This window comes from Ochotona curzoniae, unplaced genomic scaffold, assembly GCF_017591425.1.
Source record: "Ochotona curzoniae isolate NIBS_2020 unplaced genomic scaffold, NIBS_Ocur_1.0 contig_883, whole genome shotgun sequence".
Lineage (NCBI taxonomy): Eukaryota > Metazoa > Chordata > Mammalia > Lagomorpha > Ochotonidae > Ochotona > Ochotona curzoniae.
The window spans coordinates 70,240,701-70,267,343 of NW_024466599.1; the positions used below are offsets into that span (position 1 = coordinate 70,240,701).

The following is a 26,643-nucleotide window of genomic DNA, read 5'->3' on the forward strand; positions in this document are numbered from 1 at the left end:
TGGGCGGCTGGTGTGTCCTCTGAGGAAGCAACAGGAAAGTGGGAGCAGTAGGTGTGCATGTGGCAGACCTTGGGTGGCACTCAGGACCTGTGCGATGATACTGGATCATGACACCCAGATGTCAGAGCAGCTGCCTGACATTCATCTGGAAAAATAAGTGGACAGCATTATGTCTCAATGCTATGTCCCTGCACTTTTTGTGTGTTCCACAACACACACTACTGATGCTTATGATACCTGGCTAGACCTGAGAGTCTATGAAACCTAACTGGGTAGAGCTTGGAGGTTCCAGGTATGCAATCAGGGGACTAAGCTGAACTTACAATCCTAAAGAATTAATGCAGAGTTTATGGGGCATGGGCAAGGAGGGTGTAGTTCCTTAATGGTGAAATCAGTCTGCAACTTCTCCTTCTATGGGACCTGTGAGAGGCAGCCAGAACAATTAATCCTTCCTTCATCTGCTTCTATCACACTTTAGCAGGAATGTTTCAGACTTGCAGGCAATGATGGAAATCTTTCCATGTCTAAGTTGTGCTAACTTAGAGAAAGTTGTGGACTCCACAGGTTTTATACTCTGCCCATAGACTAGCTCCAGGGGTTAGGGAGTGGCCTGAATAGAATGGAAAATGCTGTGCAGGTGCAGTTTTCTAGGGAAAGGCCAAAATATTCAGCTGGATTTCCATGGATGTATGTCTCCAAAAAGATTAAGGACCAATAATAGCTAACCTTAATAATGCTAACCCTAATAAAAGCTCATTTATCCAGCACTGTGATTCTCTTAAAAAAGATTCATTTATTTATTTGAAAGAGTTATAAAGATATAGGACATACACACAGTGGAAAGAGACCTTCCAACCATTGGTTCATACCCCCAAATGCCCAGAGCAGCCATGGCTCAGCCAGGTGGAAGCCATGGGAACCTGTGGGACTTCATCTGGTCTCCCACGTGGGTGGCAGGGGCCCAACTTACTTGGACCATCTTTCCTGGTTTTCCCAGGCTCTTCACTAGGGAGCTGGATGGAATACAGAGCAGGAAGGATTTGAACTGGTACTCATATGGGAGTACCAGTGTTAAGTGTTTTAAGTGGCAGCCACTTAGCATAAGGACTCTTAACAGGAAGGAAGTATAGACCTTCAGCCAGGGTAATTTCAACGTATGATCATTAATGAAATAAGGAAAGAGTTATGAGTGACACAGATGATCCATTTTCCTTCTCTGTTGTCTTCACTTTCTGATTGGATGGATTCCATGCATACTAGGGCCTGGAATAAGAAGACACTGCTTAACTTTGTATTTCATATTTGGTTGACATATAGAGTAAAACAGGTCTCATGGTGGGAGAACAAATTGAACATAAATCTCCAAAACTTCCCTGTAGGTATCAAGATGTGGGTTTCAACAGTGACTTCTGCAAAGCGGTCCATAGCAGAACCCGGCGCTGTGTGACTAATCATCAGATGCAAGGATCTGAGAGAGGCAAGCAGAGGGCTGTGCCTGAGACCCAAGAGTTCTGGCAGAGTCTGCAAGAGTCTGGGCCATAGTTCAAGGAAACAGGGAGATGAGATAGGGCCAGAGGCAGTGGTCACAGAGTATGGGGGCAGGCCACCAGAGCTAGCTCTGTGGATGTCCTGGTGAGTGGCCTGGACAGGGGACACCCTAGAGAAGACAGCAGCTTGAGTGTCCAGGGTCTTGGAGGGCCAAGATTTCAGAGGCCAGAATAAGAACCTGAGGCCCTTCTCCTGGGGCTATGGGGATGCAGGAGCCGCACTCTGAAACATGGGCACAGCTGGGGTCCTGGGCTTAACTAACTAACTTACTTACTTACTCTTTCTTTCTTTCTTTCTTTCTTTCTTTCTTTCTTTCTTTCTTTCTTTCTTTCTTTCTTTCTTTCTTTCTTTCTTTCTTTCTTTCTTTCTTTTTTCTTTTTTCTTTTTTTTTGTTTAGGATGTAGTCCTTCAAAAGGCAGAGTTACAGAAAGAGAGGACAGAAACAAATAGAGATTGGGGGTGGAGAGAGAGGAGGGGGAGAGAGAAAGAGAATCTTTTATCTGCTGCCTCAATGCCCAGATAGTTGCAATAGCCAGGGTTGGGCTGGGCTGAAGCCAGGGGCTTCAGCTGGGTCCGCCATGCTGGTACAGAGGCCCAAGAACTTGAGCCATCTTTGGATGCTTTCCCAGGTTCATAAGCAGGGAGCTGGATCCGAAGAGGCGCAGCCAGAACTCTAACAGGTGCCCATATGGGATGCTGGCATTGCAGGTGGCAGTCTAACCAGCCATGCCACAGTACCAGTCTCTGTTTTTATGCCACTGAAAGAACCTGGGCTCCTGAAGAAAAGGCCAAACAACAGAAAGATCTTCCTCACAGCCCTGAGTTTTAAGGTGCATTGTGACCTTGCTTTCGATTGCCTGCTCCAGAGAAAGGGAAGAACGGCAGTCTGTGGAGGTTACCTGCCGGGCACAGGCTGTGGTGGTGGATGCCCTGCTGAGGCAGAGAAGGCAGAAGAGTAGACTCCAGGCATCTTCTTGTGAATGCTGGGATGGTGGGAGTCCTCACCTGCCTCACAATGCCTGCAAAGGGCTTTGATGGCAAAATGGGTGACTCCTGAGTTCATCTGCCTCCCATCTTCTCTCACTAAGCACTGGCAGTGCCCTCAGCTGTGCCTCTGCTGCCCTGGGCACCCAGGACTGTTAAGCAGGGATGCGAGCTGAAGGTGCCTCTCACATGTACACACCGGAAGAGGCATGTACCCCTATGGCACAGCCCAGTGGTCACAGGGTCCTGCTGCTGTTGCTGCTGCTATATGTAAGACTGGTGCCTTCCCCATCCTGAGCCTTCCACAACTCAAGACTCCTGTGTGAGAGGATACAGGATCCCCAGCAAATGTGCATGCAGGGAGGTTGGCATGCAAGCTTTGTAGCAGGACCGTGCACAGTGAAGGGCAGCACTGAGTCCACTGAGCACATGCCCTGGTGCCTGCTGTGCTCAAGGGCCGGTTCTCCTGCACGTTCCAGCCTGAGAAATCAGTCTGCAGCAGGGTTCTCAACACATCACTAAATCACAGTCCCTCTCTCCGGGAGCCACAGTTAGCTTTCTGTTGCCTCGTCAATGGATTCCAAGTTCCTGGGGTCAGGCTTTGGAGGGCCACTATCTCCACTTCTGGGCAAAGCTCCTTCATTGTTAGAATACCTCCAGTCTGCCTCCCACTGCACAAAGATTGTCTGCCTTTCTCTCTACAGGTAAGAGGTTATCTGATGTGCTGACGAGGCTCAGAGAGGTTAAAGGGCAGAGCCACTAGACTCCATTAAGGCTCATACACACTTGTCTATACGTTCAACACCAAGCTCTCTGCATGGTGACATAATCCAATCACCCGCTATGTTTTGGTGTATGGCGTCATGAGGATTCTCATTCCTTTGGGAAACATCAGGCATCAACCCAAAGGACAGAATTATATCAGCTTTGGGGAAACCCTTTCTACAATGCCTGCTGCCCTCTCGTGACTCAGTGGCATTAACTTCTCTCAAGTTCACATTTGTTTCAAGGGTAGATGCCTTGTGTCTTCAACAAAGACACCTCTTTAGATGACTAGGGCTCCATTTCCTTTGTGCCCTTCACGGTATCTACACTGGCTTTGTGGGGGCACAGACTGTAGCAACTCTCCCTAGCAGCTCATGGCAAGCCGCCATGCCTATCAGTATCATTAGGCAGCACGGGGACAGCTGTCATGCTGGGGGATGAGGAGACAGTAGCTAAGAAAGCTGAAATGGTAAGAGTTGGGTGGCAGAGAAGGGGGAAAATCAGGCTTCAGAGCCCAGTCCACAGGCTCTCTGCAGGCCCCCTGAGCAGTCCACCCGAGGCTTCTGTCTGCTATCTCCAGCCGTTTGCCAGCATGCAGCTCTACCTTCTCAGCCATGATTCCCTCCTCTGCTGTAGTCACGCGCTACCACACATGGTGGTTCCCTCTTGATCCATCTCTTCCCCACACCCACTGCTGTGCATACCACAGGTGCCTAACTAATGAGGTGTCTCAAGAATGAACTGGGACAGCACTTTCCAAAACACACTCTGGGTTCATACATGCCATGCCATACAGAAAGGTGGAAACCATTTCCATGATCCACAGCCAGGGCTGGGAGACAAATGTAAAGGAATGGGGCCAACCCTGTTTGTCTCAGGCCTCCTAGAAATGACATGACAGGACCCACATCTGGGCAACCCTGGGTGAGGGAGAGTGCTAGCTGAAAGGAAATTTCCATGGGGAAGATGCCCTGCTATGCCAGGAAAGAAGCTCAAACTCAGAGGAAACATACTGGGCTGAGAACAGCCAAGCTGACCTCAGGCTGCAGGGAAGGGATCTGCAGCCATGGAATGTCATTTAAGGGAACTGGCATTGTGGCACAGTGAATTGAGTTGTGGCTTGGGGTACTAGGAGCTCCAGTTTGAAGCCTGGCTGCTGTGTTTCTTGTTCAGCTCCCTGTTAATGCCCTTGCAAAGGCAGCAGATGATGGTGGCCCATGTAGATGGACCCCTTCCACCCATGTGGGAGCCCCGGATGGAGTTCCTGCTTTCCTTGCCTAAGCCAGGGCATAGTGACCATTTATTTAGAGAGTGAACATCTCAGTCTCTCTGCCTTCCAAACCAATTAATCAATCAAAAAAGTTTTTTTTCTTTTTTTGTGGGGGGGGAGAGAGTGTTGTTTACAGAAAGTCTTTTCTATGCTGGCTTGAGAATATAGCACTGCCACACCTGTGGTTTGAGTATCTGTCCCCTTGAACTCAGGGACCTGGTCCCCAAAGTTGGTACCAAGGCAGTCAGTGGAAGCTTAATCTATTTATGAGGTTTAGAAGTGGGAAGTTTGGTGAGTAACCAGATTGGGCCATTAGAGTGGTGGCCCCATACCTGATGGCTTTGAGAACACACAAACACAGGCAGATGTCAGTGCTCTTGTCATGATGTCAGTGCTCTTGTCATGGGACACCCTGTGCTACCATGGGATTCTGCCTACAGGAGTACCATCTGCAGAGGCCAAACCAATGGGTATATCCACTGAGCTTGGACTTTGAATAACCAGTGAACCCGAACAGACTGCTTTGCCTTATAAAGCCAGGCTACCGCAGATATTGTGTTAGTGATGGAATGCTGATGAAGACACGATACTATGGCCATTCATGTACAATGATGTGGTTCTCGACAACCACAGCTATGAAATAGAGTTCATACAGGCTCAACTCAGGTACTTTTCTGATGCTTAGCACACTGGGGTACATGTAAGTAAGGGGACAGTGGGGTATACTGCCCTCGGAAAACCATGAGCACCTTTTTCTACTCCCATTCCAGGGTGGTTCAGAAGAGGGAAGTGAGGGCCAAGAATGCCTGGCTTCGAAGCAGTTCCACCCAGTCTGAGCAGCAGAGTGTAAGGTGAGTGGCTATTGGGAGCGCCATTGTCCTGTGGGGTTCCAGCTCTGTCGTGGAGAAACAGGTGCACTGTGGCGGTCATGCTACTGCCTGTCCTCACAATGTACAGTCTGCAAATGGGCATTGGCACATGGACCTTGGGGAAAATGTTAAAGGAGCCTGCTTCCACTCAGGTACCAGCAGTCCTCTCCAGCAGAGAAGGGACAGGCTGTGTAGTTGACACAGTGCTTGTTGCTTTTGCACTGAGATGTAAGCGACTGATGGGCTCATGGCCTTGGATGGCTCGGCCTCCCCCAGGCTCCTTCCATGGATTCAGGCTGCTCCATCTCCTGAGTGTGGAGGGGTACTGACAGCTTTTGAAGAAAAGTCAAGAGGGCTCCTTTCTGCGGTCCCGGGAGCTCAAGGCTTGAGAAGGATCTCAGCAACCTGAAGATGGATTTTGCTTCAAACACTTGGCCACTGCGTAGCTCCAGGCAAGCTCTGAGCTGAGGTAGGAGCTCTCAGAGTCACACTGCAACGTGGAAACAACTCAGTGCTCATGAAGGATAGCCTGGACAGGGTACACTTCACAGACGTGCAATGCTCTTATCCATCCCCTGCACCTGGATTGAGCACTGTCCAAATATTTAGTATAACTAAATATTCTGGAGGTTTTTTTTTTTTTTAAGAAATTGTAGCATAAATCAGACTTTAGATAGGCCTGTCTCACTCTGAGTGATTTTATGTAACTCCTACACTTTTTTCTTTTAGAGGGGGTGGGCATTGTGGTACAGTGGATAAACCTGGGAACTGATCTAGGGGCTCCATATGGGTGGCCAGAAACATCACCACTGCTTCTCAGGGTGTGCAGTAGTGGAAGCAGCAGACAGAAGCCGAGCCAGGACTCAGACTCAGGCACCTGAGGGACAGAGTCATCCTAAGTGCTAGGCCAAACACCCACATCTTAAACCTGTGTTTTTGTTGGTGTGCCTCCAATAATCTCCATTAGAATGGCAGCTTTGTGAAGACAGGAATATCTCCCATCATTTAACTACTCTATCCACAGCCTAGCCCTGCGTCTGTGTCTACTATGTAGAAAATATTTGTTGCCTGAACAGTGAATGAGTACCTGGATGGAGGAAATGAAGAAGAAGAATGACAATATACCTTCTGGGAAAAGGTTACATCCATCTGTGACCTATGACTTTCACAGGTTGATGCTAAGGGCCTTCTCCTCAGAGAGAGGGGAGAGAGGAGAGAAGAAGCAGAAGAGCGGATGGAGGGGAAAAGCTGGAAGCGCAAACAAGCCTTTAAGTGCATCATTGTCTCATGTCACAGCCTTTCAAGAACTGGTTCCCAACACGTTCAGCACACGTGTGAGTACATACATGAGAAAGCAAATGGCCCACACCATGGCAATGCCAACCACAAACGCCCTCAGGAAGCAACTACCCCACGTTTTCTGTAGCAATCAGGCTGCTCTGCAGCCAGGGGCTGGGGGTGACAATGGTTTTAGATGAGGCACCAATATCTCCTACATGGATACTCATCATTCCTATAAACAGCTAGATTATTATCTGTGGGTCTTCCCTTTTTGGGCTTTCATAGAGAAAATACAGTCTGTGAATATTTACAGCTCCAGTTCTTCTGATCCATAACAAATTGCAAAAAGGTAAGGGTTTTACCATGTCTGATCCCTACAGCCCTTCCCCTGTGATGGACAGAGGCCAGGCAGTGGATGGCCCTGTCTCCCACATCCTTGGCTGACCCACAGGTTATTTCCTGTCAGTGATGGTCACAGCACAGGCTGGGATTTCTGGTCTAAGTTTGGGGACCATGAAAGATGATGTTACCCAAACTTCCAAGGAGGCTGTGTTGTTAGGAAATGGGCAGACAGGAGGGGAAACGGAAGGGCAAACAGGGTCCCTAGTGCCCCACGAAGCCCAAAGGCAGGGGCACGAGGCTGGTGGGCTTTTGGAGCTTACCTCGGGGCTGGAGTAGTGGGCGGCCTTGCTGCCCTCGCTCTCGCTGGAACTGCTCTCTGTCTCCGAGTCGGATCCAGAGCTGCTCTCCGAGTCGCTGGAGGAGCTGCTGCTACCGCTGCTGCTGCCACTGCTGCTGCCCTTGCTGGAAGGCACGGAGGCTCTGCAACTGCTCTGTTGGACCGTGGTGCTGCCAGCCCGCACGGGCCCCCAGGGAAGCAAAGAGAAGGAAGGCCAAGTGAGCGAACGGGTAGACACTCCTGGCAGCAAGCAGACCACTTATACATCTGTCAACCAGGAGCTGGACCTCCAGCGTCCCTGGCAAGGCCCAGGGCATCCTACAGGTCTGAAACAAATTACAGCTGCAAACAAAACCAGGAACCAACTGCTGTCCCACAGGAGCCAGGCATGAGCTGTATATGTGTGTGGCCCCCTTGGAAGAGATTCTGTTGCTGTATACGACCGCTGTCCCCAAGTTGCTGCTGGGAATGGTGTTGCAAGCATATCCCCAATTCCCTTCTAAACACAAGGGAATCCAAAATGCTGGAAATATTTGCAAAAGTGGGACATCAATGTTGGTTTTACTTCTGCCCCAGGAAAAAACCGTGGGTGGTAGGTCTCAGGAAGAAGCCTGCTGGGGCAGGGAAGGGTGGCTGGTCTGAGCTTCTGTGGCGTGCTGGCAAGTACTAGCACCCACGGGGCCATCAGAGTTAATGTTTTACTCCTATTCTTTTCCAACTCATGGAGGTGAGTGTGGGAGCCACCATGGGAGATGGCCTGCTGTGTGAATAGGTACTTTCCATGGAATGTAAGTTCCTTCACCGACACCTTCGCTGTTCATTCCAGACTTTGAGATTCAACCCCAGCCCAGCGAATCCGAGAAACAGCATTTCAAGTTGACACCTGATGTTTAAGATGGTCACCCGTGAGAAATGATGCTGTTTTCTAATCATAATTAACCAACCACCCAATGATCAAATAGCTCACATCCACCCACAAGGTGTCTGGGTCAAGAAAGTGATCACAGGACTTACAGTATTCAACATTAATCAAGTCCTTCACTGACTGAATGGGAACTGAAGATGTTCTTTTTGAGATCAAGCTCTAAACCCACAACATGCTGGTCACCTTTATTTATTTAGGTTTTTAGGCCGAGTCAGCTGATACCTGCTCTCTGCTGGCAACAGTGAGCACGCCCTCCACGGGACAGATGATTTGTAAGTCAAAGTCAGAGGCTGTGCAGCCCGTGAAGGTTTACCATATCCTGTGTAAAGCAGCCTGGACAAGGTAAAGGACCACCCTCCCCCGTCCTTACACCTTGGGTGAGCGCTTTGCTCGAGGAGACTCTTATATGTCTAGAGAATAGGGGTGGGAGGCAGGTTCAGGGGGAGCAGGATTTGAAACCTTGTTTCTCCTGTAAAAACTCCAAGACAAAAAATAATCTTGTGAGAAATCCCACACGGAAAGCACCTTTTGGAACAGCAAGGTTAGGGATAACGGGAGTTTGCACAAAGCATCCATAAAAGTTTTCACCTCTCCAGATCAGATCGATGTCATGGTCCATACTGATCATTGAAAACAATTCTTCAGTGGCAGGCAATATCTGCACACATTGCCTGCCTGGGCTCCAGAGGCTTCACTGCCAGGCCCTGCTAGTGTCTGGGATTGAGTGGGGAATCCCTGAGCTTGAGGTAGGGAAGGGACAACCAGCTCCCTCCATGAGCACTGAGGAGGTCCCATGGACATCCCACTTGCCATTATCCACACAACAAAGAGCCCCAGCTGTTGGCTGTGCAGGTCCCCCTGGGGTCTAGGTGGACGGCAGAGGCGGCAGTGCACATGGCACTCTAGTGGCCTGCACCACAGAGTGACACGTTGTCTTTGGAAAGGTGGCACTTTTGTTTCTGGGGAAACGGCCATGAACTTGTGTCTGTGTTGGCTTCCCTTGGTGCCTGCTGTCTGGGAGGAATGAGATGTGCCAGTCTCCGCCCAAGACTGACAGACCAGTCCTTCGCCCTGCTGTTTTCCTTCATGAGATTAGGAAACTAACTTAAAATGACAGTTTTACAGGGATAATCATTATTTATTTTTAAAAGAGCTGAAAGCAAGCCAAGAATTGAGGGTTTTCCCTCATGCTCTGCTTATTCAGAGTAGAGAGGCCCATGAATATGCAGATGGATTCTGCCATGATTTTTTTAACATCATAACGCTGTAAGAGAGATGTGATTCAATAGAAACTGTGCTTGTGTCTTTCCCAGGCCAGTGCCGAGCCATGGCGTCTGGTTCTCCTGTGTGGGGCATGGAGCTGGCAGTCCACAGCGCTGTGGACATGGAGGGAAGCCACCCACGCCCCTGCACTGCATTGTGCCGCTCAGCTGGAGTGACCAGTGGGTTAGTTGTACCACTTGGCCTAGTTTCAACGGAGGATGTGCTTCTCAGGATTTAACCTCTTAGCAAACCAAGGGGAGATCCCCGCATTTCAACAGAGCAGGGAGGGAGAGGAGGGCAGAAATGATCCGTGTCAGGAATGGGGCAGGCCCATCGGTAGTCTGGGGCAAGGGAGTCATTCCCCTTACCCCCTCATGCAGCTAGTCCTAACAACTGGTCTTTCTGGCCTCAGCATCATGGCTGCCCTGTTGTGATGCGAGCAGCTGCTCTGTTCCAGTAGCTGTCACGGAGAGGACAGTACAAACAAGGTGAGGAAGATAGGGCAGATCCTCCTGCAGATGATAATTTATTTTATTTTTTAATAGATATGTGGGGCTTACATTTCCTAATTTGTTTTTTGTTTTTAATATTTATTTATGTTTTATTAGAATGTCAGGTATACACAGAGGAGGAAAGAAAGAGAGTAAGATCTTCTATCCGCTCAGTCACTCCCCAAGTGGCACCAACAGCTGGAGCTGAGCTAATCTGAAGCCAGGAACCAGGAGCTTCCTCCGGGTCTCCCACATGGGCGCAGGATCCCAAAGCTTTGGGCCATCCTTGACTGCTTTCCCAGGCCACAAGCAGGGAGTTGGATGGGAAGCGGGGCTTCTGGGATTAGAACTGGTGCCATATGGGATCCCAGCACATGCAAGGTAGGACTTAAGTCACCAGGTTACTGCGCCAGGCCCACAGATGAGTATTTAAAACGAGGGTGGTGTGGGTAGGCTCAGTTCAGCCCGGAAGGCTCATAGGAATGACTGGAGCTACTCTGAAGACCTTCCTGCAAGCAGAGTGTGAGCTTTATAGATTTTACACTGCCAGCAAAAAACGTTAGTGTCGTAACATCTCAATGATGCTGGAAAATGAACTACATGGAATTTCCTTGGAAGTGGTGACATATACTCCCGAAATGATGGCACAGTGTGGACAGTTCTCAAAACACTGCCTACCAAGTTCTTGGGTCCCATGAATATGGTGCCAGTGACTGCATGTGTGTTCCTGAAGTCGTGAATAGGTATCCTCTGGTTATGAGAGCTTACAGAACAGTGTTTGGCACCAATAGAAGTTGTCTTGTGATTACAGAATGAAACATAAATGGAAAAAAGAGGCTACTCAGGCACCGAGTTTTGGAGTTCAATGAAAACAGACAATCTTTCAAGGAGGGTATAGTTGTTTTTCTAATTAGGCCCTCTTGTGTTCTAAAAGCTCTTCTTTTCAAAGAATTTTCTTTACACATGTCCTAAATTGTATCTGTTATCATTTATACATAGTTCCCTTATACACAGCTTATTTAGATCTTGTGTTTTGGAGTTGATGAGATGCTCTGCTGGTTTTGAGTGGTCAGGACTCAGATCCTTCAAAGACTTCCACATCTGGGAGAGGGCCAGCTTGATGTGGAGTCTTAATGATTTGTGTGTGATACCACATTCCTTTCAGAATTTGGCCCAGGCTACATCTGAATATAGACCATGAAAGAAGAGATCTGGAACGGAAATGACAGATGCTGGATCTGCCAGCCAAGGGTGCTCCTGCTTGCCAAGTGTATTGCGGGACCTACTTGAATACCCAATGTTGTCCATGAACTTGTAACTGACAGCTAACTTGGAGACAAGCTCCCTGACTGGTCGGCGGTGGTGCTGCCCAGTCTATGATATGCAGCCCATAGCACTGCCTTGAATACCTAGCGCCAAAGACCAATGATGTCCAAATGACCTTCAGTTCTCTGAGACAGCACTCTTTGACTAATAGCATCAATACAAACCAGAAAGGCACTTTGCGAAGCAAAAATGCAACAGCTGGCTTGAAGAGGTTCACTGTGGCCAGGATTCTTTTCTAAGAAACAGAATGAGAGGACTGAGGGTTTTATGTTGAAATGCTTCTGTCTGTGATCCCAACTCCAGGAACCGTTTCTTTATAAAATCAGGCTTTCAACACTTTTTGTGGGTTGGCTCCATGAGATTTCCAGGTTCAGCACATAAAGGTCCCTGAACTTCACTCATGACACACTTCCCATCATCTTCACCCCTGGCTGTGGCTGCTCAGAACCAGGGACCTCCGTACAGGCTACTGAGCAAGCCTTGTCCTTCATCTTTGTGGTGACCACTATCTCTTGCTCGCTCTGCTAAGACTGGGTCACAATGTGACTCAACTCTACAAAGTTTCCCTTCAACTGACATCTTCCCACCCTAGTTCCTCCAGCACCTGCACATTTTGCTATTGTAGTTCTTATTATATTAGAAACAAAAATCACCCTAAAGATCATGAAAGGTCATCTCCAGGCTAGCAGAGGGCCTGGGCACCAAGGGACTGTCAACAAATGCTGACTGAATATGTAAAAGAAAAACCCCTTGAGAGAGCGTAGAAGCCGTGCATCTTGCCATACTATGAAACAGCTCACACGAGGAGACTGCAAAAAGTCAATGGAAATGAAATTAAAGGTTAGTGCTACACAAAAAATGTTGGTACCCATATCCATTCAGGATTTTCAAGTTCATAAAAAAATGTGTATTATGAAAAAACCATGCATGGATGGGAAATCTGCATCGAAATAAACTCATCTTTTAATTCAGATTTTCCAGAAACTTTTTAAAGTATCCAGGCTTACAGATATATACTAAAACAAAAATAAAACACAACAGAAAAGCTGTTGCTTTGGGATCCCCAGAATTTCATTAAAACTGATTACCATAGAAAGCTACCATCTACAGAACAGATTGAAAGACGAAAACACGCAGGGGCCAGGTGAGTAACATGAGTAAGTTTTCAGGCGTTAGGCAAACAAATGCCTAACAGTGATGGTGAATGAGGGTCGACAGGTAGGCCGTTGGAGCTGCAGTAAATGGCCACTCGGGACATCTGCCTCCCACACCACAGGCCTGTCTTCTTGGGGGACTAAGCCTTTTACCATTAACAAGTGCTCCCATGACTCCCTAATAACTTGCTTTACTCTGAAGTTAACCATATCTGATACTATCTAATACAACCTTTTTCCTTGTGATTAAGTATTTTTCACCTTTTTACTTTAATTAATTTACTTACTGCATTTAAACATTGAACAATGTTTAATTATTTTTTTCTGTATGCATGGTACTGCTTCCACCTCCCCACACTCCACCCGAAGATTTATTTATTTATTTGAAAGATAGAGTTAACATAGAGAAAAGGAAGAGACAGAAATCCAGCCACCACTGGTTCACTCCCCAGATGCCTCAAACCCACAGCTGGGGCTGTGCCAGTCTGAATCCAGGAGTTTGAAATTCTACCTGGCTTTCCCAGGTAAGGGACAGGGCCCAAGGGTCATCTGGTGCAACCTTCCCAGGTGCCAAGTTGAGATTTCAGTTGCATGCTCTGGAGAGACCAGAATAGGAGCAAACAGAAAGGACCCGCGTCTCCAGTCTCCAGCTCTGGTTAAGAGTATGAAAAGCCGCTGAGTGAAGCAACCCTGCAGGTCCCTGCTCCAGCCTTTGTCTTTTACCACCTGGTCAAACGAGGCATTCAACCCACCCACTGAAAAACCACTTATTATGGGGATTAAGCTCAGATTTCAAAAGGATGCAAGCAGAGCTGAAAGGCATCTGTCAGCAAGCACACACTTGGCTTTGAGAGGAGAATTTCTCCCAGGAAATGAAGCTGTATAACAAAGCTGTATACAAAGGTGGCTATTTTCAATGTTAGGCTTAGAGAGTGAAAGTTTCTCTTGGGCTATCTGTGAGGAAATGGGCTTTGCGTGATGCCCAAGAGGAACTGATCAAGCCTTTTAGCAAGCTGGCTTTGCTGTTTGAGCAACTTTTGCCTCAGTCCTGACATTACGCCTTTTGCTCTACCAGCGGAAGATCCAATCTAAACGCACAAGGTACATGCATGTTCTCTTTCCCAGGTCTCTCACGTGGCTTCCGAGGGTATAAGCACTTGGGCCATCTTTCATTGCTTTCCCAAATCTATAAGCGGGGAGCTGGAGCAGAACTGGAGCAGCTCAGACCTGAACTTACCCTGGATGCTGCCATCGCAAGTGGTGGCTTAACACACTGTGCCACAACACTGTCCTTCTGGGTAACACGTCTAGACATTTCCCTGTAACTTCAACAGCAGAATGTGTGTCACCCTTTCTACATCTACTTGATTGTGGAAGGACATTCTATCAGTGTGTCACAGATTTTTGTTTGTCAGTATTTAGGAGTTTGAGAAAGTGTCCATACTTCCTGGTGAACTTGATATACTACTTTAAGGAGTTATTCGAATATCGCACCCTGGACCTGGTGCCATTTTCCTCTTCCTCACAGCTCACGAAATTCATGCTGGTCTAGCCATCCACCAATCAGATGTAACCTGGCATTCCACCTGAGAATCCCACCCCCAATCTTCCAGCCCTGTTCCCCAACCCTGCCCACTCACCAATCATCCCTAGGTATTCACCTGCAGTTGCCAATCCCCTGGAGCCTGCCCTCAATCCCTTCCAATCCCCACCCCACACGCCAGGCAGACAAAAAGGCCCCCAGGTACGGCTCTGTTTCTCTGCTCTGCTCTTTCTCTTCTCTTCTTCCAGCCTCCTTTCCCCTTTTCTGATCTCCACTACCTCCACCCTGTTCCTGCCCCGCTGGAATAAACCTCCTAAGATGCTTCGTTGCATCTGGTGTTTTCAGCTCACGGTAAAGAACCAGGTTGTGGGAATTAGCTGCGCGTAAAATATCATAATATCATATGAACTAGAACTAGAACTGTAAACTGTTTTAAATAACTAACAATTACTTTACCTTTTTAGAGTAATTTTTAGCAGAATAAATAGAATAACCTTTTTTTTTTTTTACAGAGTTCCCGCAAAGTTTGCAGAGTGTAAAATCCAACCAGGTCTCCCATGTGGGTGATAGGAACCCTGGCACTTGTGCCATCACTGGCTGCCTCCCCAGGTACACTCAGGCAGAAAACTGGAGAAGACTTGACAGAACCAGGACCGGAAACCAGGCAGCTGGATCCAGGATGAGAGCGCAGCTAACGGTGGTGGATGCCTGGGCCAAGAGCCAGGCCCTTTCAGAACATTTCTTCTTTTCTCAAGTTTGAAAATTTGTATTATGTCCCCTGGCTGCTACGCAATTTACAGTGTCTATGATCAGAAAAATACATAATCTTTTCTTATTAAACACTATGATAGGTTTATTATTTGCCTCATTCCAAGCTTCCTCTTCCATTTTCTTCTTCATATCTGCCCAACGTTGGTTTGTTTCATTTTCAAAGGAACAATCTTGATATTGATAGAATCCTAACATTCTTCCGCGTTTGCTTTCTCTGACCTAAGCAGATCGACTTGCCAATTCTTCTGCAGTCTTCCTGAGAAGAAGGCTCAGTTCAGTGTTTATTCTTTCCCAGCCATGGGAGCACCTGTGACTACTGTTTGCCTCTGAGGATAACTGTGATTGCAGATCATGTTTGTTAAGCTGCGTTTTCCTCACTTTCTGAATAGGCTGTCATGATGCATTTTCATTCTTCCTGGGTGAACACATATTGGTAAGCCTGCTTTTCAGTAAGAGATGGCACTTAAAGAGGGATTAAACCTAACCCTCGGGTCTCAAAATCAGCAGGAGACGGGGCTGGAGCTTAGCATGCATGCAAACTTGAGGCAATACATGCTTCGGCCAGAAGGGGGCCCTGAGAGCTCCTGTGAGAGGATAAGCAAGAGGGAGAAGGAGAGGCAGGTGGTAGAGTGCACTGCCACTGCACTGGAAGAGCACTGGACTGGGGAAATGGCCTGGAGAAGGAATGAAGACCACAAAGAAGATAAATGCAGCACTGTGCACATTCCAGAGGACCTGAAACCTTCTTCTGGATTTATGGGAGTTTAAAAATGGACAGAACCTACCAGTTATCAGGAGAAAACTCAGGCACACAGGAGGCCCATAAATTTACATTACAAAGCCCACCTCTGTTCACTGCTGATGCTGCCTCAGCATCTGAAATTCCACAGATTCCAGAGATGCTGCTGGTCCCTCTCCCAGGGTCCTACTGGGGAAGGGGGTGTGAATGCCCCACACTCACTTTATTAAGGGTTCTGGGACATGAGGCTTGGCTGTCAGTTTGATACCACAGAGCAGCTGTGCTCCCTCATGGGGTCCTTGCCATTTCTTGGATAAAGTTTCTTTTTTTTTTTCCCTGGAAGGCTTCTATCCTTTATGATGTCAGATGTCACTGGTGATAATGAGCCACCATGGGCTACCCAGGCATCTGTGGCTCTGCTTTCCCAGCTCAGAGGGGTGCCACGGCCCCCCAAGAAATGTGCTCCAACAGCCCCAAAGCATTCGGTGGCCTGAGACAGTTTGTGTCTTTGCCATCTGACTGATGATAAGTGCTCAGAAACAAATCCTTTTTGTTGCAGATCAGTCCCAGGTTTGGGTCGATCAGCTTTTCTTTTTAGGATGGATGAGAGACAGTCTCCTCCAGACAGACCAAGAGAAAAAATAAAGCCATGGCTGGAACTCTGGGTCACCTTTGGAAACAAAGCGTCACTTGCAGTTGAATCAAGACACACTTGTGGCCCAACCAAGGAGAAAGACATTTCAGGAATAAAGGTGAAATAGAATAATGTATAAAGATGCCTCAATTCCCAGTTAGTGCTGGGCTTGTTGATACATTTTCTGTTTCAAATACTTATTTCTATAATAATAAAGGCCACAGGGAGAGCTGTTTTCATGTGGTGTCTTCTCTGAACCAAACAGGGCTTATTTCCATGGATCATCCTCTTGAATGGGTGGAGCAGGTCTCTCAACCGTGTAATGGAGTCCTGATGAGTGAGAGCCCTGGAGGCTGTGGGGCTTGTCCTGAACTTGTCCCTGGGGGCGGGGGAGGCACCACTTGCCTGGGCAGCTGCAGGTCCCTCGTGTCCTCACTGCTACTGGACAAGACGGTACCCAGAAAGCACCTGCCTTCTGGTGATGCTAACTTGTCCCCTTTGCAGCCAGGTGGTGTCACTGGTAACATTGAGTTGAAAAGCCTCAACACAGTTTTCTTCTTGACAGTTGGGATGGGAGCTGCTGTGTGACCTGGGCCTACTCATCAGAAAGCTCAGGAGACCCGGTAAGCTAATTACTCCTCTGGCAGAGACGGACTGAAACGATGGCCATCTGGTGGGGATGTGGGGAGCCAAGGATGTGAGAAATAGAAGGCAGAGGCCTCAGCCAAACTGGAGCTTGGCAGGGGGGACCGGTCAGGAGGGTTATGCCAGGTGCCAGGGGGTTTTCACACTGCAGCTGCCCACAACGAACAGATCTCCCCAGGTGAGTCACCATGACCATGCTTCATTTCACCTGCTCCAAAGATACCTTCTACCCTTCCGACGTCCTACACCTGTCTGTCTGTGACCATGAAGCTGTTGGGGGAGGGCAGGGAGCCTCCCCCACACACTGCTTTTCTGCCACTTGGTATGCACCAAATGCTGACTATTCTGGGCTGGAAGAATGAGCAACTCTAAGCTTCCTCTGAACCCTACCCGCTTCCTTCCAGATGTCAGACTGTATGGCTGCGATGCAGCCTATGAGGTTCCACACCTGGGATCCCTATGACACCATGTTCAGTTCTATGCTTCACTACGGCACTCCTGGAAGCAGGTGGCTCTCCTGTGAGGAGGACATCATGCACCATTAAGCAACAGGAGCATGTTACAACATCGACTCATTAGTGATCCTGCCACCCAGGACTCATTAAACTTAGCTCTTAAACTTATTTGTATATATTTTCAGTTTGAGGAGGCTTTAAAGGTTTTTTTTTTATTGAAAGGAACAGTTATAGAGGGGGTGGAGGAAGAAACTGACAGAGAGAGGTGAAGGGGGAGGGAACGAGGGAGAGGGATAGAGGGAAAGAGAAACATGGAGATGGGGAGGCAGGGAGAGAGAGAGAGAGAGAGAGAGAGAGAGAGAATGAATCTTCCATACACCAGTCCACTCCCCAGATGGCTTCAACAGGCAGGGTTGGGCCAGGCCCAATCCAGGTGCTGTAACTGCAGCCTGGTCTCCCACATGGGTGGCAGGGACCCAGGTATTTGGGCTGTGGTCAGCTATGCTCCCAGGTACATCAGCAGGCAGCTGGATTGGAAGCCTGGCAGCTGAGAGTCAAACTGACACTCTGACATGAGATGCTGGCGTTGTAAGCGGTGGCCTAACCTTAGTGTGTCACAATGCTGGACATTCAAGCTTTTTAGACAGGATACAGTTCCACACTGCTGTCTGCATGGCAAGCATGGTAACAAATGTTTGTGTGAAGGTGGACACTGCGGCACAGTGGTTCAATTAAGCTCACTGCAGTGTCTGCATTCTCTTCTGGAGTGCCTGGGTTTGAGTCCTGGCTCCATTTCTGACCCATCTTCCTGCTAATGTGCCTGCTTGGAGGCAACATGGTATGTGTCTGAGACACCATGTCTCATATCCACACTCACCCACATATACCTATATGTATATATAGGTGAGCTTGCATCTTTGCCATCTGACTGATGATATGTGCACACACCTTTATGTATATATATGGAACCCTGGGAGATGTGTGCCCTGGGGGACTCCCCCAAGCAGTCACTGTGCAGGCTCAAGGAGGGACTCTGGTATATGCGCAGGTATGTGCATATAAGAAGAGTCTTTGTGCATAGCCTTGGATCCTCCATGAGCCCAGGGAATGCAGCAATATTTGAGTCATGGCACCCACTGGATTCATTCTATTGTGTGGCTCGGCCACATTCTATTTATTCATTTGTTGAGGGACAGTGGGTTGTTTCCACTGTTGTAGTCATTTATGTGAATAAATACTACTATGAACAGTCACGTACACATTTTATGTGGACAGATGTTTTCTTTTTTTTGTATATACCTTAGAGAGGAACTACCCCTTCCCGTGCTGTATTTCACTCGGATGAAGAACTGAGACACTGATTTCTAGAGAAGCTGCACCATTCACATTCCAACTAGGCCTGTACAAGGGTCTCCATATTTGTCAGCACTTGCTAATTTCCATCTTATTGAGTCTAACCATTTTAGTGGGTGTGAGGTGGCATCTCATTATGGTCTTCATTTGCATCTCCTCAACAACTTAACACTTGCTGAGCATTCTGCCATGTGTTTATTAGCCATTTGTATATCGTCTTTGGAGACAGTCTATTTAGATTTTGGCTTAAATTTTTTTTATTGTTGACTCTCAATATTCTTTGAATATTCTGGATTCAAGTCCCTTGTTACATGCACAGTTTGCAAAAACATTCTCATGGCAGTAGCAACGTTTTCAATCCTGCTGTAGATCAATCAATCCACATTTTTTTTGTCCTCTGTTCTGACTTGCCTACGTTTAATACTAACAGGTGTTTACATTTAGATAATTCTTCTAATTTTTTTAAAGCCTTTTCTTTGTACATTCCTCCTCCGAGCCTCACAATAAGCCTACAGGAGCTGCAGTTAAGTGCTTTACAGGACGTAAAGCAGAGAGGTCCAATGACTCATGAAAGGCTGCACACCAGGTGAGTACAGGGGAGAGAGGCCGGACACTGGACCTGGGCTCCTAACGCTTCTTGTCAAGTAGGGTAAAGGCTCCGCCCTGTTGAACCCAGTCAGGCGCGCTGAGATCACACTGCCCTCTGATGCCGGCTTCAGAATCACAGATGCCGAAGCACATTCGACCTTCTCTGCTTGCTGGCTGTGTGACCTTGGAAGTCACTTCATCTCCCTGGGCCTCAGCTGCCTTGCTGGTATTAGAGGGGATAATAATGGTGCCAACTTCAAAGGGCACTGCTAGATTGTCTAAATGAGAAAATGTTCATGACTTTGTCAGCGTAGTGCCCAGCACATGTAGAGATATGTATATACATATGTATGTATCAAGTACTCCGTCAAGAGAGGTTAATATCACTCTTCAATTCTTAATACCTAATACCTCTTCCAACAGCCTAACCAGGCTGATCTGCATCCTTAGCTGGTTATTTCATAGAATCGGCAAATGCGTACTCTGGAAGTAAGCTGAGAGGTCAGTTCCCCAGAAAAAGGACGTGGCATGACCCACTCAAGGTCACACAGCCAACAAGTTTTCACATACTAACCCCAGCAATTTCCCTCATTTCTGTAAATCTAGCTGCTTCTGTGCCAAGCTCTGGACAGCTCCGATATTGATCAAGGTCAAAGAGAGCTCCCGAGGGAGGCTGCAGGGCTCAGGGAAACAGCAATGCCTCGATCTGAGTTTGAAGTCACGCTTGGCTCCTGCGCGTCCTCCTCCTCCTCACCCATCCTCTGCCTGAACAAGCCAATTTCGTTTTGCTCCTGTGTTTAATGCAAAAACAGTGAGCTGTTGAATGTCAACAGCATGGGGGATTTCATTTGCATCTCACCAAGGAACACCAGACTTAGGGATGATGAGCGAAAAGGATTTTGATGGAAACCAAATTGCAGCACGGGAGGCACAGGCCTGTGGCTGCAGCAGCTCCAGCTGTGATCTTGTTAGCTGTCGTTAACCAAGCCGGGTTTGCTCCTTGGGTGAGGACTCTCAGGACAAACATGGGAAATAGTATGCAGGTGTTTCTGCAGGGAGGCCTGTTCACAAGGGCCTTTTCAAAGAACTGCTGAGAGCGTGTGTCTAGAGATGGGCCACAGCAACTGCAGCTAGAACAAGCAGAAACACAACAAAGACATGCAGGCACATCAATGGAAGCCCCGAGGAGGGCCACTTCCACGACTGGGCAATTCAGAGCCTCAGCGGTCTATTCTGGGAGGTGAGCTGTTTCTGCTTTCTTCACTGGTCCTGCTGCTCTAGGCTACTGGACACATGCTACACTCACCACACACAGCTGACATCTAGAAAAGTGATGGTGTCACCAGGCAGGCTTCCCTTGTTAAGAGGATCACATGTGGGGCTGGTGTGGTGACCTAGAGAGCTATGTCTCTGCCTGGGGTCTGGCTTCCCTTATGGGAGCCAGCTGAAGTCCCAGCTGTGCCATTTCCAACCCAGCTCCCTGCTAATGTGCCTGGGAAATCAGTAAAGGAAGGCTTAATACTTTGTACCCCTGCACCCACATGGGAGACCCAAAAGATGCTACTGGATCTTGGCTTTGGACTGGTTTAGCTTCAGCTGTTGTGGCTATTTGAGGAGTAAAGCAGCGGATAGAAGATTTCTCTCTGTCTCTCCCTCTCTGTAACTCTGACTTTCAAGTAAAAAAAAATATATACATACATATATTTGTATAAATATGTGTTTAAATCATGTTATATGTTTAAATCATAAATATATGTATATGTAGATATGTACATATAGAAAATCTTTAAAAAGATGGTTGTGCCTCACTTCTTCTCACTGGCTTGAATTTTACCACACATCCACAATTAAACCAGTTCCACAGCAAGGGAAATAGGACAATTATACCAATAGCCAATGACAAGCCATCTTAACACTGGAGCATGTCTGACCTGGAGAATCTGGTTGCTCAGACTCAGCCAAAAGCCAAATAGGGATCCTCCTGATAGTGGGAAGTGGCTGTTGGGACCTATGGCATCTTTTTCATCCAGATGAGGTGTTGATATTTCACCTGCACAGGTACGCTTCAGTTTCCCTTTCTACTTCTTTACCATGGAGTGACACAGCCACAGAACCCTTGCCAGATGCCAGGGCTGTGTAGCTAGCACTTTACAGCCACTAGAATTGTGAGCCCAACAAGCATCCATCTCTCTCTCTCAAAGTACCCAGTCCTAGGTATTCGGTTCCTGGATGAATAGGACTAGCTGAAGAGGTCATCCCAACTCTGAGTCCAGGACAGCACTTGCCAGCCTTGGGACTATATACCTGGATTCTGGTCATGAGTGCTCCAACAATTTCCTGTGGGTCTCAATCTCCTTATCTGTAATGAGCTGGGCTGGTCAGGACCCTCATACTCCTCCTGGCCTTTGCTAAATCCATAGTTCATTTAAAACAACCACCACCATCTAATGTCCCTAGAGATGCCTAATACTGGAATTTCTAGCTAGAAGCTTTGCTCATGTATATACACATATACATAAACAATACATAATATTGGAAAGGCAGATTTACAGAAAGAAGGAGAAACAGAGACTTTCATCCATTGGTTCTTTCCCCATGTGGCCACAATAACTGGAGCGGAGCTCATCTGAAGCCAGGAGCCAGGAGACCTCCTTGAGTATCCCAGAAGGGTGCAGGGTCCCAAGGCTTTGGGCCGTCCTAGACTGCTTTCGCAAGACACAATCAGGGAGCTGGATGGGAATTGGAGTAGCCGGGACACAAACCAGTATCCGCATGGGATTGTGGCACATGTAAGGCGAGGACTTTAGGCACTAGGCTACCGTGCCTGGCCCTGTTCATGCCGTTAAGCAGTGGAGATGCCAAGAAAAGCCTGAAGAATGCTGGAGTCAGTCATGACGGACTCAGTCCTGGGAGTTCATCCCAAGTTGTCCACAGTGTGCTGCTGCCTCCTGTAGTCCTCCTAAATCCGCACGCGGGAGTTGTGCATGAGCCTTGTTCCCCAGACAGCTACGTTCTGAGCCTCTAATGCGTCAGGGGTTGTGCTGTGGGTTCAGATTCCTTTCCTTGCATGTGTTAAAGTGACTTCAAGGAATCCTTAAAGGGACTTCAAGGAATCCCCCACAGAGCATTTTGGACTTCTGTTTTCAGTCAAGGAGGGTTTGTTTGCTTCTGTTCTTGTTTTTTTTTTTTTCCTATCCAGAATTTTTGGTGCTCCTGGCCCTGCGCTGCTGCTTGGCACTCAGCAGGCATGTATCCAGCACCATCCTGGACAAAGCTACTCCACGCCCTCACAGCTTGAATGCTTGACAGCCCCATACAGGAGAAGATGGGGAATATTAAGTGCTAAATTCTATGACAAAATTCTCAGTCCTCACAATGTAAGTTGTGTCCTAACAATGTAAGAGACCAGGGCAAGAATGAGGTGTAGAATCTTCAGGAGGGAGTCCCTGAAGGGGGGGAGACCTGAGTCTCAACACCAAGTGGGTTTAGCCAGGAAAACAGAAGAGATAGCTCCTGGTACAGGGAGTTGAGTAGAGGGTGACTGGGTACACGACCAGGCTGCATGGAGGCAGAGGTCTTGGGCAAAGTCAAAACCTTTGCCAGTAACAGGTGCAACTATTCCTCCATCATCTGGCTTTACAGAGCCCAGGACCAAGCAGTTCTTTCATTTAGATCCAAGGGTGATGAAAAAGACAGCTATAGAGAAATTGAGTAATTGAGTGGTTTCTTTTAGCTGTGAAGCAAAATTCTAGAAACAAAAGCATTTGTCCCTCCGTGTCTTAAGGGAATCAGTTTGAGGACTCCCAAAGATATTGAAATTTGTGCATGCTCAAGTCCCTTACATGAAACAGCATGATAGTTGCATCTAACTTATGTATATCTTTCTGGCTATTTAAAATCCCTCTAAATTGCTTATAGTAGTTAATGCATTGTAAATGACACATAAGGAGTTGTGGCATTATTGAGGGAATGAGGACAAGGAAGAAAACCTGCAGAGTTCATTATGGACCTAATTCCTTCTTCTCCCCTGAATATTTTTGATGTGTTATTGGTTGAATCCACCTACACAGGGTCTGACAGTGTGTAAGAGCACTGCAAAAGGTTCACGGAATAGTAAACTTAATTGGGAGCAAAAGTTTTGAAGTACATACAAACAAAGGGTATTCAAAAAATTCACGGAGGGGCCAGCGCTGTAGTCTAATGAGTAAAGTTCTCGCTTGCACATGCCAGGATCCCATATCGGCACTAGCTCTAATCCCAGCAGCCCCACTTCCCATTCAGCTCCCTGCTTGTGGCCTGGGAAAGCAGTTGAGGACAGCCCAAAGCCTTGGGACTCTGCACCTATGTGGGAGACCCAGAGGAGGCTCTAGGCATTTGGTTTCAGATTGGTGCAGCTCCAGCCATTACAGTGGCTTGGGGAATGAACCATCAGATGGAAGATCTTCCTCTCTGTCTCTCTTCCTCTCTGTATATCTGACTTTCCAATAAAAATAAACAAATCTTAAAAAAAGTTCATGGAGATGCATGCCAGCAAAATCTATCCATGGATTAAAAACATTTCTTCCTCCAAATAATCTCATTCCATTTTTCTATGGACATTTTGAAATCCCCTTGTATCTAAAGTAGTCTATACTGAGTGGGATGCTCTGTGTAAAACACAGGACTGGGGGTGTCTGTCCCCGCTTCTGAAGAGGAGGCAAAGTGAATCCCAGGCAGGTCGCAGGTTGTTTGCCTTGGAACATGTCCTCCTGAGGTGGTGCCCTTGAGGACACTGGGGGGAGGGGAGCTGTCCTCACCCAAAGGGACAGCCACCTGCAGAAGCTGAGAGTAAGGGCGGGTGACAATGGTAACATTCCAGCAAGCCAGGCCTTCTTTCTTTAACATGTGCTCACAATGGAGTGGTGCTTTTATGGGCAGGGAGAAAGGAAGACAAAGGGTGGTAAGAAAAGAAGTGGGGGGGGGGGAGAATGAAATAAAGTGGAATGTGCTCAATATGGTTTTATTTGCTTTATTATTCCTGAGGATGGTGCCCATAAGTCTGGGCTTGGTTACTCCCAGCCCCACCATCAATGAGACTGGAAGCAATCTGGCTCACAGAAATGAGCTGCCCACTAAAGGGAAAAGCATCACCACATCGCAGGGCAGCTCAATAAAACTCTCTGCCCGGCCTTGCCTGAGTTGATGGAGTCCTCCCAGCTAGATCGGCACGGCTACTGTAACGGGCCAGCAGAGAAGCTGGGCCTGCAGGGCTACTGAGCACTCCTGAATGGACTCCAGGAGCAGGAAAGGTGGGTCAGGCCCTGGTTGGCACAGGGTTGACAGATTCATTCTAGCAGTCTACGCAGAGCCCCTGTGCAACCCCTGGCTTATTTTCACAATCCCAGTTACTCTGCTTTGGGGCCAGCCTTGTGGTACAGCAAGTGAAACTGCTGCCTGTGACCTGGCATGTCACATGGGTACCAGTTCCAGTCCCCTCCAGTCCAGCTGCCTGCTAATGGCTTGGGAAAGCAGCAGCAGATGGCCTGGGTACTTATGGAATGGGAGAGGCAGGTAGGTAAGCTAGCTCAGAGTCCTGGCCCTGTGTAATACTATCTGCTCAGCTGCCAATCCAATGACTCTTTCCCTGGGACATACTTCCCTCACCAGGGACCCTTGGGTGGCGTCACATAAACCACTTCCCCCGACAGGCTGGTAAGAAACCAAGCAACGGGGGTTGGGTTGCGGGGGGAGGTCACTCACTTTCTCTCTTCCACCTTGCCCTTCTGGGTTCACTCTGTCCCTGAACATGGCCCATGTCTGTCTGTGATTTCCTTACCTTTTAAATAGACTATCCATGTGCAAGTTCTATTTGTGCCCATACCTGGAATTTTTTTTAAGCAAGAGGCAAAAACTTAGAAAAGAAATATCGAGGCCAACCTAGCGCACGGCACTTGAGCCCCTTGCCACCTACTGGGTGACCGACATGGAGTTCCTGGCTGCTGGGTTTAACCTGGCCCATCCTTGACCACTGGGACCATTTGGAGAATGAACTAGTGGATGGAAGAGTTCTCTTACCCTCTCTGACATGCTGCCTTTCAAATAAATCAAATTAATTTTAAAAAGAGAGAAACTGTCACAAAAATTTCTTCTTTTCCAAACAGAAAAAAATCCTCACTCCTTCCCACTCCCCAGAAAGGAAGAAAAGGTGAGCTGGAGAGTCCCCAGGGACACTTAGTGGTTGGGGGTGGAGAGGATGGGAGGAAGGCTTTTAGTTCAATTCCAGCACACCTGGCAGCAGGTGCCTTGGTTAATTCCAAGCAGTGAACTGCACGTGAGACCTCAAAGTGTCATGACAGTGCACACCATTAGGATCTTAAAGATTTAAAAGAAAGGCCTTTCTCAATTCCCAGCGAGAGCAGCAACTGGTTTGTCCATCCCCGGAACCAGGACCCACCACATGATTCACAGGATCTGGTGCACAATGCAAAGGTGTGCTCCCCCTCCCTCTGCCTGGTCTAGACAAGCAGAAGGACCGATGTGCCACCTACTCACTCAGAAAGGTTCTTTTTTTTTTTCCTCCCCATGGTATCTTGATTGGTCATGACATCTATGTTTGTTATTGTACGTCTCATTCTCAGCATCGATACTCCTTGGGGTGAGTGGACACTTGGGGCTGGGGGTGCAATGCACATGACACCCCCTACTCCCTGCCCTCAGCTGCAGGGCTCCCCTCCTGCCAGCCTAGAACAATCAGGCAATATTCTGGCTGTGGCCAGAGAAGCTGGGCCTATCTAATATGGGAGGATGTATCACTGTACAGCCAGCTTGGGGTAGAACACTGCTGGCAGGCCTCAGACCTGGGTGCCCCTGACTCAGAATGCACCCATGCCAGGATACAGGATGGCAGCACTCACTCTTTCTAAACATAGGCAGATGGGGCTAGGAGCCAGGCAAAGAAGCAGGTGGCTGAGGACCCTCCCTTGCAAGTTGAAGCTTGACATACCTGGCCCATGCTCCCTTCTCCCCACCCCTTATTAAACACAAATTTGGGGTGGACATTTGGCATATTGGTTAAGATGCTGCTTCAGACAGCTACACACCCTGTCAGAGTGCCTGGGTTCCAGTCCTGGCTCCAGTTCCCTGCTCATATGCACTCTCAGAGGTAGTTGGAGATGGCTCAAATACTTGGGTCCTATGAACAGGGAAGATCTAGGTCAAATTCAGAGCTCCCAGATGTGGCCTGGCCCAACACTGCCTGTCACAGGCTTTGGCCAGAGAACCAGGACATGGCAGATGTCTGTCAAAATAAATAGTTAAAATTTTTTTTTTTTAAATCTTAAGTCCACAAATTGAACATTGCAAGACATTTCAAGATGGCAAA

At 47.9% G+C, this 26,643-nt stretch overlaps 1 protein-coding gene across 1 annotated transcript in view; it reads right to left on the minus strand.

Annotated features, from left to right (window-relative positions):
- Nucleotides 1–26,643, minus strand: part of AFF3 (AF4/FMR2 family member 3) — a 511,596-nt gene that overhangs the window by 44,017 nt on the left and 440,936 nt on the right. Inside the window, exon 12 of the mRNA XM_040993806.1 lies at nt 7,380–7,566. Within this exon, the coding sequence (XP_040849740.1) occupies nt 7,380–7,566 (187 nt within the window). The remainder of the gene's footprint in view (nt 1–7,379; nt 7,567–26,643) is intronic.